A 12,502-nucleotide genomic window follows, 5' to 3' on the forward strand; every position below is an offset into this window, starting at 1 on the left:
GTTCCAAGCACATACTGAAATGAAGTGGAGTGATCGCGGGAAAGGAGATAGGTAGAGGAGGGGAAGAAGACTAACTGATGCATTGGTGGAATAGAAGGCTGTGTGTTGCTGGAGTGGGAGGAGCGTAGGTAGAGGAAGGACAGGGAATAGTGAAGGTTGAGGCCAGGGAGGTTATGGGAACATAGGATGTATTGCAGGGATAGTTCCCTACCTGTGCAGCTGAGAAAAGTTGGTGTCGATAGGAAGGAACCAGATGGTGCAGGCTGTGAAGTAGTCATTGCACACTGGGTTAGGCACCATATTCAGTGACTGGGTAGTCCAGCTGTCTCTTGGCCATAGTTTATTGGTGTCCATACATGCGTTCTGACAGCTTCTTAGTTGTCACACCCACATAGAAAGCAGAAAAGTGGGTTGCAGTTTACTTTGTGATATTGTCATTATTCCATCCTGGATTTTCCATTCTTTAATGTAAATTCTTGAAGTTTTAAAAGCAGTGTTGCATGCTTTTGAGCATATCCATAGTGTTGTCTCTTGAGTCATTCTAATATTGTGTTAATCTTAGCAGACATGCCATTCATCATGGAAATATTGGTTAAGGAACAAGAGTTCCTCATCAAGATTAATAGGATTTTCATTTCAGTTTGATATTTGTTGGTTTTATGAGAGTACCCTTGTCATGGCATGAAAAGCATTCCTAGAGCTTTGTGGGACTTCTATCGTGTTTAGTTGCTACACAATCATAATGGTAACTGCTGTTGTAGCCATCAGCTATTCATGTCCTTAAATAATATTGATACAAACAAGAAAGACATATAAAAAGATGAATAGGTCAATAAAATTATTTTTTAACCTGGTCCACTTCTTCTTTTGTCTTTAGCTTGAAAAATAGATATCTTCCTGACTTAAACATGCAGTTGAGTTCTCACTTTAAAATACATTTGGTTATTTTTAGCTGTAACTGTACCTTGATTCCTTGCTTTGCAAGACTAACACAGTACATGTATTCAAACTGATTTTTCTTTTTAGTGGGAGGAGATACAGAGGAAGAAAGAGGCTGAGGAACGCCGTAAGTTCCCTTTAGAGCAGCGTCTAAAGGAACATATAGTTGGCCAAGAAGGTGCTATTACCACAACTGCATCAGGTATGGTATTTTCCCCCCAGGGTCTCACCACTTTTTGGTGGGTTCATGCTTGGCTACCACGGGGTCTTTGTAGCATCTTTTCTCTTCCGTGCTGCATGTCTATCCTCTTGCTATTCTTTTTCTCCTCCCTTGGGGAACATGTCTGGGATGTTGTTGGTGATGTGTTCTGCATATTCAGTCACCAATATCAGAACAGTCTCTCCACTGTCTTTCATTCCTTCTTTCTTTTCTTCATTCCCTTTCTCCTATCCTTCCTCCACTTCGGTGTTTGAGGTTCCTCTTTTTCTTCTTCTTCCCTGTGCGCTCCTGGAGGCAAGCCCACACATCTGACACATGACAGGTGACTGAGTAACTTGTAATTCCCGGCCCTGGGTTGACAGTTAGGGTTTACACTTACCCACTGGTAGACCAGACCCAGGGAGGGGTGACTGCCTCAGCTGCTACCTTCCTACATTGCCGATTGGTCCCTCTGTCAAATGTTCGGGAGGTGTGACCTGAGGTGTGAATAATCACGTAAGGTGGGTGCACCCCTTTCTGAGGGGGACCTCCAGTTGGACAGTTGGAAGGAGCATGCCATCGGAGATGCTGGCAATTGAGGGGGATTTACTCGCAATGAGCCAATCATGTTCAGTCAACGTATACCAAACATAAACAGAATGAGTCTAACAATTTAAAGACCTTCCCTGCTGCACCACGGTTCCTTGTGGTTTCACATACTGGAGACGGTCAGTCCTGTGCTACGGTAAATCTGTTTATTACTCAGAAAGGTGTTGATGCAATTGCTGGTCCTATGAAATCCTGCTCTCAGTTACGAAATAGTGCTTTGCTTTTGGAGACAACTTCTGATTCTCAAGCACAACAATTGCTTGCAGCTTCACTCCTCCACAGCTGTCCCGCTTGTGTCGAGGCCCATCGAACCCTTAATTCTTACCAAGATGTTATTTACATTAGGCTGCTCAATGAGCTGACTGAGGCAGAAATCGAAACATACCTCTGTGATCGGGGTCATTGCATGCTTGGGTGATGAAAAAAGTCGACGCATGCTTAGCGCCCACATGCACTCTTATTTTGATAGATTGGTGCTTCTGTCAAAGCAGGCCATGATGATATCACAGGACAACCGTACATTCTGAGCCCGATGTTCTGCTACCAGTATCATCGTTACAACCACACTATAGAGTCCTGTCAACACCTGCCAAAACTGTAACCTGTGGCAGGGATGCTCCCGAGGGTGTTTGTCTGCCTCCTTCTCCCCGCTGTATCAAATGCAACAGTGACCATGCCATCTCCTCCCAAGACTGTCCTGTGTATCTCAATGACAGGGCTGTCTGTGAGATCTGGGTGAAGGAAAAAATGCCTTACCCGGTCACTTTTAATTGTTGGCTAGTAGGAAAACCTCCATGATACCATTTGACACCTACAGTACTGTTCTAGCTACATTTTGCTCCATGAAGGACATGGCCATGCAGACATGTGACCTTAAATTTAGCACCATGGTTGTGAAATCATCCAGCAGTGCAACAAGCCACCAAACTTTCACCTCATGGGGTGAAGTCACCTGCTACCAAACAGGCTGGCAGAATGTACAAAAGGAAAACTCCCATGAAGACTTCCTACATCCCTCCAGCCAACAAACATCTGAGTCTTCCTTAGCAAACCAGAAAGGCTCCACGAAGTTAAACAAAGGTAAACAGTCTTCTCCTTCGCCAACCCAGAGATCCTCCTCGACTGTGTCGATACAATACCCTCGCCCAGCTGACCTCCGTGTCGCTGGAGCGCATCACCAACCGTTTTTCTGCCCTGGACTCCGCAAACTGACAGAAGTAGTCTGCCGATGCTTCTGCAGACCTCATGCAGCAGGATCCTCCTGCCTCTGTGCCCTGTAGCAGTGAGTCTGCGAAGGCTGGCACTTGACAGCTGCCAGGGTGACAACCTTTCATTTTTTCTTTGTCATGACTCTCCTCCAATGGAATGCTCGCCGCCTTCAAGCCAACAAAGAAGACTTAAGTCTGCTCTTAGAATCACAGCATCCACCTGTACTCTGCCTCTAGGAAACAAAATTGCGTCCTCACGACTGCTTTGAGCTCTCACATTTCTTCCCAGTCCGCTTTGTCCTTCCTCCAGAGGAAGGCATTCCATCTCATGCGGGTGTCATGCTGCTCATCCGGGATGACGTCCATTGTCACCCCATCTCCCTGACTACCCAGCTCCACGCTGCTGCAGTCTGCATTTTTCCTCCTCACTTGACCTTTTGCCTTTGTACCGTTTACATCCCTCCGTCATTCAGTGTCACCAGGGCAGACTTACTCCATCTTACTGGGCCGCTCCCTCACCCCTCTACTGCTTGGTGACCTTAATGCACACTATACCCTTTGGCACTCGCCCAGAACTGGTCAGTGAGGTGCCCTCTTGGTGGCTGACCTTCTCAATCAACTTAATGTCATTTGCCTCAACACGGGAGCACACATGTTCCTTTCAGACTCCATTCACAGCTATTCCCATGTGGACCTATCCTTCTGCAATGCCCAGCTTGCCCATCATCTCAAGTGGTCCATTCTCTCTGACACATATGGTACTCGAGCGACCATTTCCCTCTTGCCATCCAATTGCTGACTCCTACCCCACCTACATGCTCACCCAAATGGCAGCTTTCTAAAGCCAACTGGAGGCTTTGCTCTTTCCTATAGCGAATAAGCTAACTGGATTTCACTCACTAGTTCTTTTAGCAGTTCCACTTCCTCTTCCATCATGTGGGCCAACCTGCGATGGCTCTCTGGGATCAATGTCCATTTCCCAATTTCCATCCTGACAGTAGCAGATGATGTCGTAGTGGATCCTATTGCTATCTCCAATGCCTTGGGCTGCCATTTCATAGAGGTTTTGAGCTCCTCTCATTATCACCCTGCCGACCTCCATCAGAAATGAGCGGAGGTGGCTCAGGTGATACCCTTCTCTTCCCAGAATAGTAAGTGCTACAATGCCGCCTTTACTATGAGGGAGCTAGATCATGCTCTCGCTTCATCTCGATGCTCCGCACCAGGGTGAGATGATTTTCACATTCAGATGTTGCAGCACCTTTCTCTTGTGGGCAAGCACGTTCCCCCTCATATGTACAGCAGCATCTGGGTGGAGGGCATGTTTCCCAGACACTGGCCTGAGGCCACTGTCATACCCATAACAAAGCCCAGTAAGGACAAATGCCTTCCTTCTAGCTACCACCCCATCTCTTTCAGCAGCTGTGTTTGCAAGGTGATGGAACGTATGATTCATACCTGGCTGGTATGGTGGCTCGCGTGTCGCAATTTACTAACTGTTACACAGTGTGGATTTAGAGCGCGCTTTTCTGCGGAAAACTGAGACTTTGGCCATGTTTATCAATTTGGAGAAAGCTTACAACACCTGCTGGAGGACTGGTATCCTCCGAACTGTCTACACGTGGGGCTTCCCTGGCTGGATGCCCTGTTTCCTTCACCAATTTTTAAAAGGCTTTTTTTCAGGGTATATGTAGATACTGCCTTGTTAGACACCTTTATCCAGGAGAACAGTGTGCCTCAGGGCTCCATCATGAGTGTCGTCCTCTTTGCTATTGCCATTAATCCTATAATGGCCTGTCTCCAGCCGGGCATCTCTGGCTCTCTTTCTGTTGACAATTTGCCATCTATTGCAGTTCTCCAGGGACCTGTCTCATTGAGCAGCGTCTTTAGCGGTCTCAATCCTCTTTATTCATGGAGCATCAACAATGGCTTTCGTTTTTCCACTAACAAAACCGTTTGTATGAATTTCTGGCGGCACAATTGGTTTCTCCCACCATCTGTATGTCTTTGACCTGTTGTGCTTCCATTTGTTGAAACTACAAAATTCCTGGGGCTCATGCTCAATAGGAAACTTTCTGGATACTCCCATGTGTCTTACCTAGCAGATCCGTTCAAAACATGAGTATAGGTAATTCATTTATGCATCAGCACGTCGTCCGTCCATGTTACACCATCTCAATACTATCCACCATTTAAGAACCTTCAACATCGCAGCACGTCAGCAATTGTTGGTTAATATATTAAAAAACTAAAAACCCGCCTCGATTGCGAAAAAAGCACCTAGTGTTAACCCAGGTTTCGGCGTAGATAACTACACCTTCTTCAGAACAACAATAAAACCCACAAGTGCCTAAGAAGACCTTTGTCAATGATTAAAAGAACACCATAGGTATACATTTATAAACGAAAATGAAAAGGAAAACACAAATAGTACATATGTACAAAGTCAAAACCACTACTTAACTTAATAGTGTACGCTCCACCACACACCGGCCTATGTTCGATGGACCATGACCCGCCATAAACTGCAGCTACAAATGGTCACTCACTTACAAGCCCAACCCGCTACCTATGCACATGCGCAAGACAAGGGAAGTTACTCAAATGCGCATGTGCATATGAATACGAGAAAGTTTATACATGGGTCGGGGCTAAATAGCCCATATACTCCCAACCGTGGATCAATGTATATCAAAAATTGGAATGGACAGAATAAATGATGAGCTAAATAGGAGATGAAACCTAAAAATAACCGCACACAGTTGCTTATGCTAGGAAAGAAACATATATGGAGCTACCTATGACAACAGGAGGAACTCTTAAAAACTATACCTAAAGCCAGTAGTTAGCCTGGGGGGGGTGGGGGGGGGGGGTGGGAGGTGCGCTGAGGGGACGTAATCTAAAGACATCATGGTAATAAAGATATAGGGATAAAACGTAATGTGTTCAAGGGGTTAAAATCACCTTTGTCGTAATAGGAAAATGAGGATAAAAAGAAAGAAGATGATCAGCTTGACCAACCGTGCTTGCCAGTCAGCGCACGCATGTAAAAATTCCCAGATCATCAGATTTACAAGTATGAAGAACAAATTAAAGGTGCGAAACATTCAAAAAAATTTTCTGTTTCTTAGTAGGATTTGGTCATTAAGGATATTATCTTTAACATGTTGCAGATGCTTAAAGATCTGCATTTCTTCCAAAACATCCAGTTTTAAGCCCTTAACCTATTAAGTCTTCACCCTAGGGAATACATTAGATGACAAACAAGTGGCAACGATATCTATCCCTTACATAGGCAATATAAGCTACAAATTGGGGCGTTTACTCAGAGCCCATAATTTCAGTTGCCTATTCTACTAACAATAGTTTACATAGGAATTTAATCCACTCCTTGCAGAATAAGAGCAATAAACTTTGCCAATCAGGAGTATATAAAATTACATGTGGGGATTGTCCAAAATTTTACATCGGGCAAACAGGATGAGCTCTGGGTCTCAGGTATAAAGAGCATATTCCTACTAGAAGCGGTGACGGTACTAAGGGCTCTACTTAGGCGGAACACCTTGTGCAAATGGCTCATGCGCCGAGCCCTCCAGTTAATAACGAGTTACTTCATGCCGAGGTTAAGGGCTTAAAACTGGATGTTTTGGAAGAAATGCAGATCTTTAAACATCTGCAACGTGCTAAAGACAATATCCTTAACGACCAACTCCTACTAAGAAACAGAAAATTTTTTGAAGGTTTCGCACCTTTAATTTGTTCTTCATACTTGTAAATCTGATGATCTGTGGATTTTCACTTGCGTGCGCTGACTGGCAAGCACGGTTGGTCAAGCTGTTCATCTTCTTTCTTTTTATCCTAATTTTCCTTTTACGATGAAGGTGATTTTAACCCCTTGAAGAACGCCTTACGTTTTATCTGTATATCTTTATTACCACGATGTCTTTTAGATTATGTCCCCTCAGCCACCCCCCCCTCCCCCCCACCCCCACCCCGGCTAACTACTGGCTTTAGGTATAGTTTGTAAGAGTTCCTCCTGTTGTCATAGGTAGCTCCATATATGTTTCTTTCCTAGCATAAGCAACTGTGTGCGGTTATTTTTAGGTTTCATCTCCTATTTAGCTTGTCACTTATTCTATCCATTCCAATTTTTGATATACATTGATCCACAGTTGGGAATATATGGGCTATTTAGGCCCGATCCATGTATAAACTTTCTCGGATTCGTATGCACATGCGCATTCGAGTAACTTCCCTTGTCTTGCACATGTGCATAGGTAGCGGGTTGGGCTTGTAAGTGAGTGACCATTTGTAGCTGAAGTTTATGGCAGGTCTTGGTCCATCGAACATAGGCCGGTGTGAGGTGGAGCGTACACTACTAAGTTAAGTAGTGGTTTTGACTTTGTACATATGTACTATTTGTGTTTTCCTTTTCATTTTCGTTTATAAATGTATACCTATGGTGTTCTTTTAATCATTGACAAAGGTCTTCTTAGGCACTTGTGGGTTTTATTGTTGTTCTGAAGAAGGTGTAGTTATCTACGCCGAAACCTGGGTTAACGCTAGGTGCTTTTTTCGCAATCGAGGCGGATTTTTAGTTTTTTAATCTATCCACCATTGTGGCATCCATTTGACCACTGCTGCCTTTCACACTAGCCCAGTTGAGAGTCTGTATGCAGAAGCTGGTGAACTACTGCTGTCCTACTGCTGTGACTCTCTCCTCAGCAGATATGCATGCCATTTGTCTGCCATGCATGGCCACTCATCCTATGCCTCCCTCCTCGATGACTTATTCGATTGCCAGTATTGGGCACATCTCTCTTCTCTGTTACCTTCTGGACTTCGCTTTTAGCTCTTGCTCCGGCAGCTTAACTTTTTGCCACCTTTGGTGTTAACCCTTCACCACCTTAGCTTCATGCGGCGAGCCATGTTCACCTTGGCCTTCATTCACTTTTTGGGAACACTATTTCAGTCTCACTCTATCACCTTCAGTTTCACAGACTTCACACGGAACTTCGCGATAATACCTTCTTGTACACTGATTGCTCTCGGATTGACTGTGGTGTTGGGTGTGCCTTCATCATTGGTACTGACACTTTTCGGTATCGGCTGCTGGAACACTGCTCAGTATTTACAGCTGAGCTCTTCGCCCTGTATTAGGCCATGCAGTACATAACGCAACATAGGCTTTTCCATTGTGTCAACTGCTCCGACTCTCTCTGTGCCCATCAAAGCTTCTGTGTACTGTACGCTGTACATCTCTTACAGTAACATGCCCAGGAAAGCTGTCACTTGCTCACTCTTGGGGAGCCACTGTGATGTTTATGTGGGTTCCTGGTTATGTAGGTCTGACAGGAAACGAGGCCGCTGATGCTGCTGCCAAAGCTGCAGCCCTTGTACCTCAGCCCACTAGTTCTTACATTCCCTCTGATCATCTCTGTGCTGCTGTCTGTCAGCAGACAGTGTCACTTTGGCATCACCATTGGTCCTCCCTTCATGGGAACAAGGTCCAGGTTATTAAGCCTCTCCCAGCAGCTTGGAAACCACCTCTCGTTCCTCTTGCCACAAGGAGATCATTTTAGCTAGGGTGCTTATCAGGCAGTGTCTTTTTAGTCATCACCATCTGTTAAGTGGTCCTCCCCCAACACTTTGTGCTCATTGCCCTCAGCCTTTGACGGTCCACATTTCCTGATGGAATGCCCTTTTTCTTTTAACTGCTTATGTTCCCATTTGTATTTGCTGTCTGAGTTATCAGCCGTTTTAGCAAACAATGCGACAGCTGTTTCCCTTTTTATCCATCGTAGCAATATGGCAAAGGACATTTAATCTCTAGTTCTTGACCTCCATTTCTCTATGGCATGTTTTATAGACCTTTCTCCACATCCATATTTTTAGCTGTCTTCTCTTCTGTTGATGTAGATTAACGTGTAGACATTTTTAACTCCTTTCTTTGTCTTCTACAGTTCTGACACATGCGCATATGACCCTAGTTTTTGCACCCTAAAACAAAACAAAACAAACAAGGTAAGTTTTTTTGTAACTTACATCATGTATTTGTACGTGATTGTTCAAATGGCTGTTTTTATTGGCGTATCTCCCTAAGAAAAGCACATGTCTTACATTCATAGTGAAAGAAACTAAGAGCTCTGTTTGTGTGTGCGGCTCTGTCACAGCTTCATTGAAATAGCTTTCAAATATCATAATAGCTACTGCTTATCTTACAGTAAATGAAATTTCTGTGTTTCATTGCAGGAAATGGGGGTATTAACTTTCAGAAAACTTTAAAATGTATATTTTGAACTTTTTGTGCCTAAGTAAGGTAAAGCTGCAATCAGGCCAAAGTGCTATACTAGGCATGGTTCTGTTGAAGATGGTATGCCATTGCCTTCCAAACATTTGAAGTCATCTACAAGAAGAAGGAAGGAAGGAAGATTGGGTTTAACATCCCATCGACATCGATGTCATTGGAGATGGAGCACAAGCCCAGATTGTGTCAAGGATCAGAAAGGAAATCGACGATGCCCTTGTAAGGGAACCATCCCAGCATTTGCCTGGAGCAATGTCGGGAAATCACAGAAAACCTAAATGTGGATGTCCGGACACAGGTTTTAACTGTCATCCTCTTGAACATGGGTCCAGTGAGTAGGAGATTCTACAGTTTAATAGCATATACCCCCAAACCAAAACACAATTAAGTTTGGTACCTGTGTTGGAATGACACTTAGCCAGCAATCCACACATTAGAACTAGGAAGAAGAAAATAAACAGTTAATGTTTAGCAACATGCAATGACTTAAATCAGCAAAGCAGATTTATAGTGAAAGCAGGAGAATTTATAGGGTTGTAAACATTTATTGTATCTTTATTGATCTGCATTACCAAGTTCTCAATATAATGGACAAAAATGGATAAGATGTCTACAGGCTGTCACAATGAGAAATATATGATGATCTGATGGACTAACATGTTAATTGATGACATACATGTAAAACACTCAAGAATATTTTTGTTGATTTCAGCTCACTGTCTTCATTGTAACTTTCTGTAGAATAATTTATCCATTAATCCTTTGTGTTCACTTTTTCTGTGCAGTAGGAAAACAATAGTCATACCATTGTCAAGTACAACTGGGTGTACTCCATGTGCAGTGGTGCAGACTTAAATATTTCCAGATCAGATTCATTCACATATGACAAAAGTGTGTACATGTGTGTGGGGGTTCCAGGTGCAGACTTCTTAAATTTTGTACTATTGTCATTGCAGCTATTCGCCGGAAAGAGAATGGTTGGGCTGATGAAGAACATCCACTAGTGTTTCTCTTTCTTGGCTCCTCTGGAATTGGCAAAACTGAATTAGCCAAGCAGCTTGCAACATACCTGCATCGTGGGAAACCAGGAGGGTTTATTCGTCTAGATATGTCAGAGTATCAAGAAAAACATGAGGTTTGTACTTGCCCGAACATTTTGAAATCAAGCTTGTGCTTTTAGAAACTCATTTTATCATACTGTTGATTTTTACTTTTGGTTCTATAAAGTATACGTATGCAGAACTAAAATAGTTTTTAACTGATTGTTATCCATAGGGAAGAAGTATCAGAGAAAGATTAACCTACAAAATAAATAGCACATTACACCTGTTTTTTAACTGTATTATAAACTATAAATCTGATTTGAACAATGGGAAATCCAGTATGGAGTGGAACAATATTGTGAAAAGAAAAGTGGCTACTCACGATATAGGAGAGTTGCTGAGTCTCAGATAGGCACAACAAAAAGACTGTCATAAATAATAGCTTTCGGCCAGTAAGGCCTTCATCAGAATTAGACGCCAGACACACACCTACACACTCATGCAAACGCAACTCACAAGCTCATGACTGCAGTCTCAGGCAACCGAGGCTACACTGTGAGCAGCAGCACCGGTGCATGATGGGATTGGCTACTTGGCATGGGTAAGGAGGAGGCTGGGGTTGGGAGGGGGTGGCATAGTAGGGTAGACATGGCAGACAGACGTGCTGTTGGGGAGCGCGGAGGGACGAGTTGGAAAAAAGAGGGTAGGGCAGCTATGTGCAGTCAGGAGGTTAGATGGAGGGAATGGAGAGGTGTGGAGGGGAAGGGGAGGATAGCGGAAAAGGAGAGAAGTAAAAAGACTCTGTGTGATGGAGGAATGAGGGCTGCATAGTGCTGGAATGGGAACAGAGAAGAGGCTGGATGGGAGAGGACAATGACTAACGAAGGTTGAGGCCAGGAGGGTTATGGGAACATAGGATATATTGCAGGGAAAGTTCCCACCTGCGTAGTTCAGAAAAGCTCATGTTGGTGGGAAGGATCCATATGGCACAGGCTGCGAAGCTGTCATTGAAATGAAGGATGTCATGTTTGGCAGTGTGCTCAGCAACAGGGTGGTCCTCTTGTTTTGTGGCCACTATTTGTCGATGGTTGTTCATGCAAACAGACAGGTTGTTGGTTGTCATGCCCACATAGAATGCAGCACAGTGGTTGCATCTTAGCTTGTAGATCACATGACTGGTTTCACAGGTAGCCCTGCCTTTGATGGGATAGGTGATGTTTGTGACCAGGCCAGAGTAGGTGATGGTGGTGGTGGTGGTGGTGGTGGTGGTGGTGGTGGTGGTGGTGGGACAACAGGTCTTGGATCTAGATCTATTACAGGGGTATGAGCCATGAGGTAAGGGGTTGGGAGCAGGGGTTGTGTAGGGATGGACGAGTATATTGTGTAGGTTTGGTGGACAGTGGATTACCACTGTGGGAGGGGTATGGCAAGTCTCCCCTGACCTGCCATTCTGGGTGACTTTCCCAAAATCTACCCATTTTCCTAGACCTCTCCAGCCCTTTTCCTTCACCCTTCTTCCTTCCCATTCAACTTTTATGCCTGAAGAAGGAGCCGCTGGCTCCAAAAGCGTGCCAGTCACAACAGTCTTTTATTTGTGTTCTGCTGCCGCTGGTTGGTAGATTTTGTATCTACCCAATTAAATAATTTCATCAGTAATTGATTGTTTTAGGTATCATTTTCTGATCATCTTGATCCTCACTTGATGTCAATCGCCTCAGCATCCACCCAGATGGGCTCTCAGCAGAGCTGATTAGGATGCCTTTACGTCTGCCATTGCCCTTAGCACCCCACCACATGAAGGTATAAGTGGGGCTGTTCAGAGAGCAACTACAGCCATTCTATCAGCAGCTGACTTAGCAATCTGCTATTTGTCAGGACTTTCCCATCAGGAGATGGTATCTTGGTGGTCCCCCGAAATCACTGTGGCCATTACAGATCGCAGACAGGTGCTAAAATGCCATAAGTGACATATGTCGATGGAGCAACTCATTGTCTTTTAAATGGCTCTGTGCCTTGGTCTGCCACCTCATAAAATGTCAAGAACTAAAATACTGAGAACAGTATGTTGCTACTGTTGGATGGTGTAGCCTTCTGTCCCGGGTTTGAGCAAATGTTCATTGCCTCTGTGGACACCAGTCCCTCGCAGGTGTACCTGGTATCTGTCTGAATGGTGTTGTCTACACTGACCCAGGCCCGG

The 12,502-nt window shown here is 44.3% G+C and overlaps 1 protein-coding gene across 1 annotated transcript in view; it reads left to right on the forward strand.

The window, feature by feature from the left end:
• The window catches only part of LOC124619441 (caseinolytic peptidase B protein homolog), an 88,307-nt gene that overhangs the window by 48,046 nt on the left and 27,759 nt on the right, over nucleotides 1-12,502 (forward strand). The window contains exons 5-6 of the mRNA XM_047145828.1: nucleotides 1,027-1,141; nucleotides 10,219-10,397. Of these exons, the coding sequence (XP_047001784.1) occupies nucleotides 1,027-1,141; nucleotides 10,219-10,397 (294 nt within the window). The remainder of the gene's footprint in view (nucleotides 1-1,026; nucleotides 1,142-10,218; nucleotides 10,398-12,502) is intronic.

This window comes from Schistocerca americana, chromosome 6, assembly GCF_021461395.2.
Source record: "Schistocerca americana isolate TAMUIC-IGC-003095 chromosome 6, iqSchAmer2.1, whole genome shotgun sequence".
Lineage (NCBI taxonomy): Eukaryota > Metazoa > Arthropoda > Insecta > Orthoptera > Acrididae > Schistocerca > Schistocerca americana.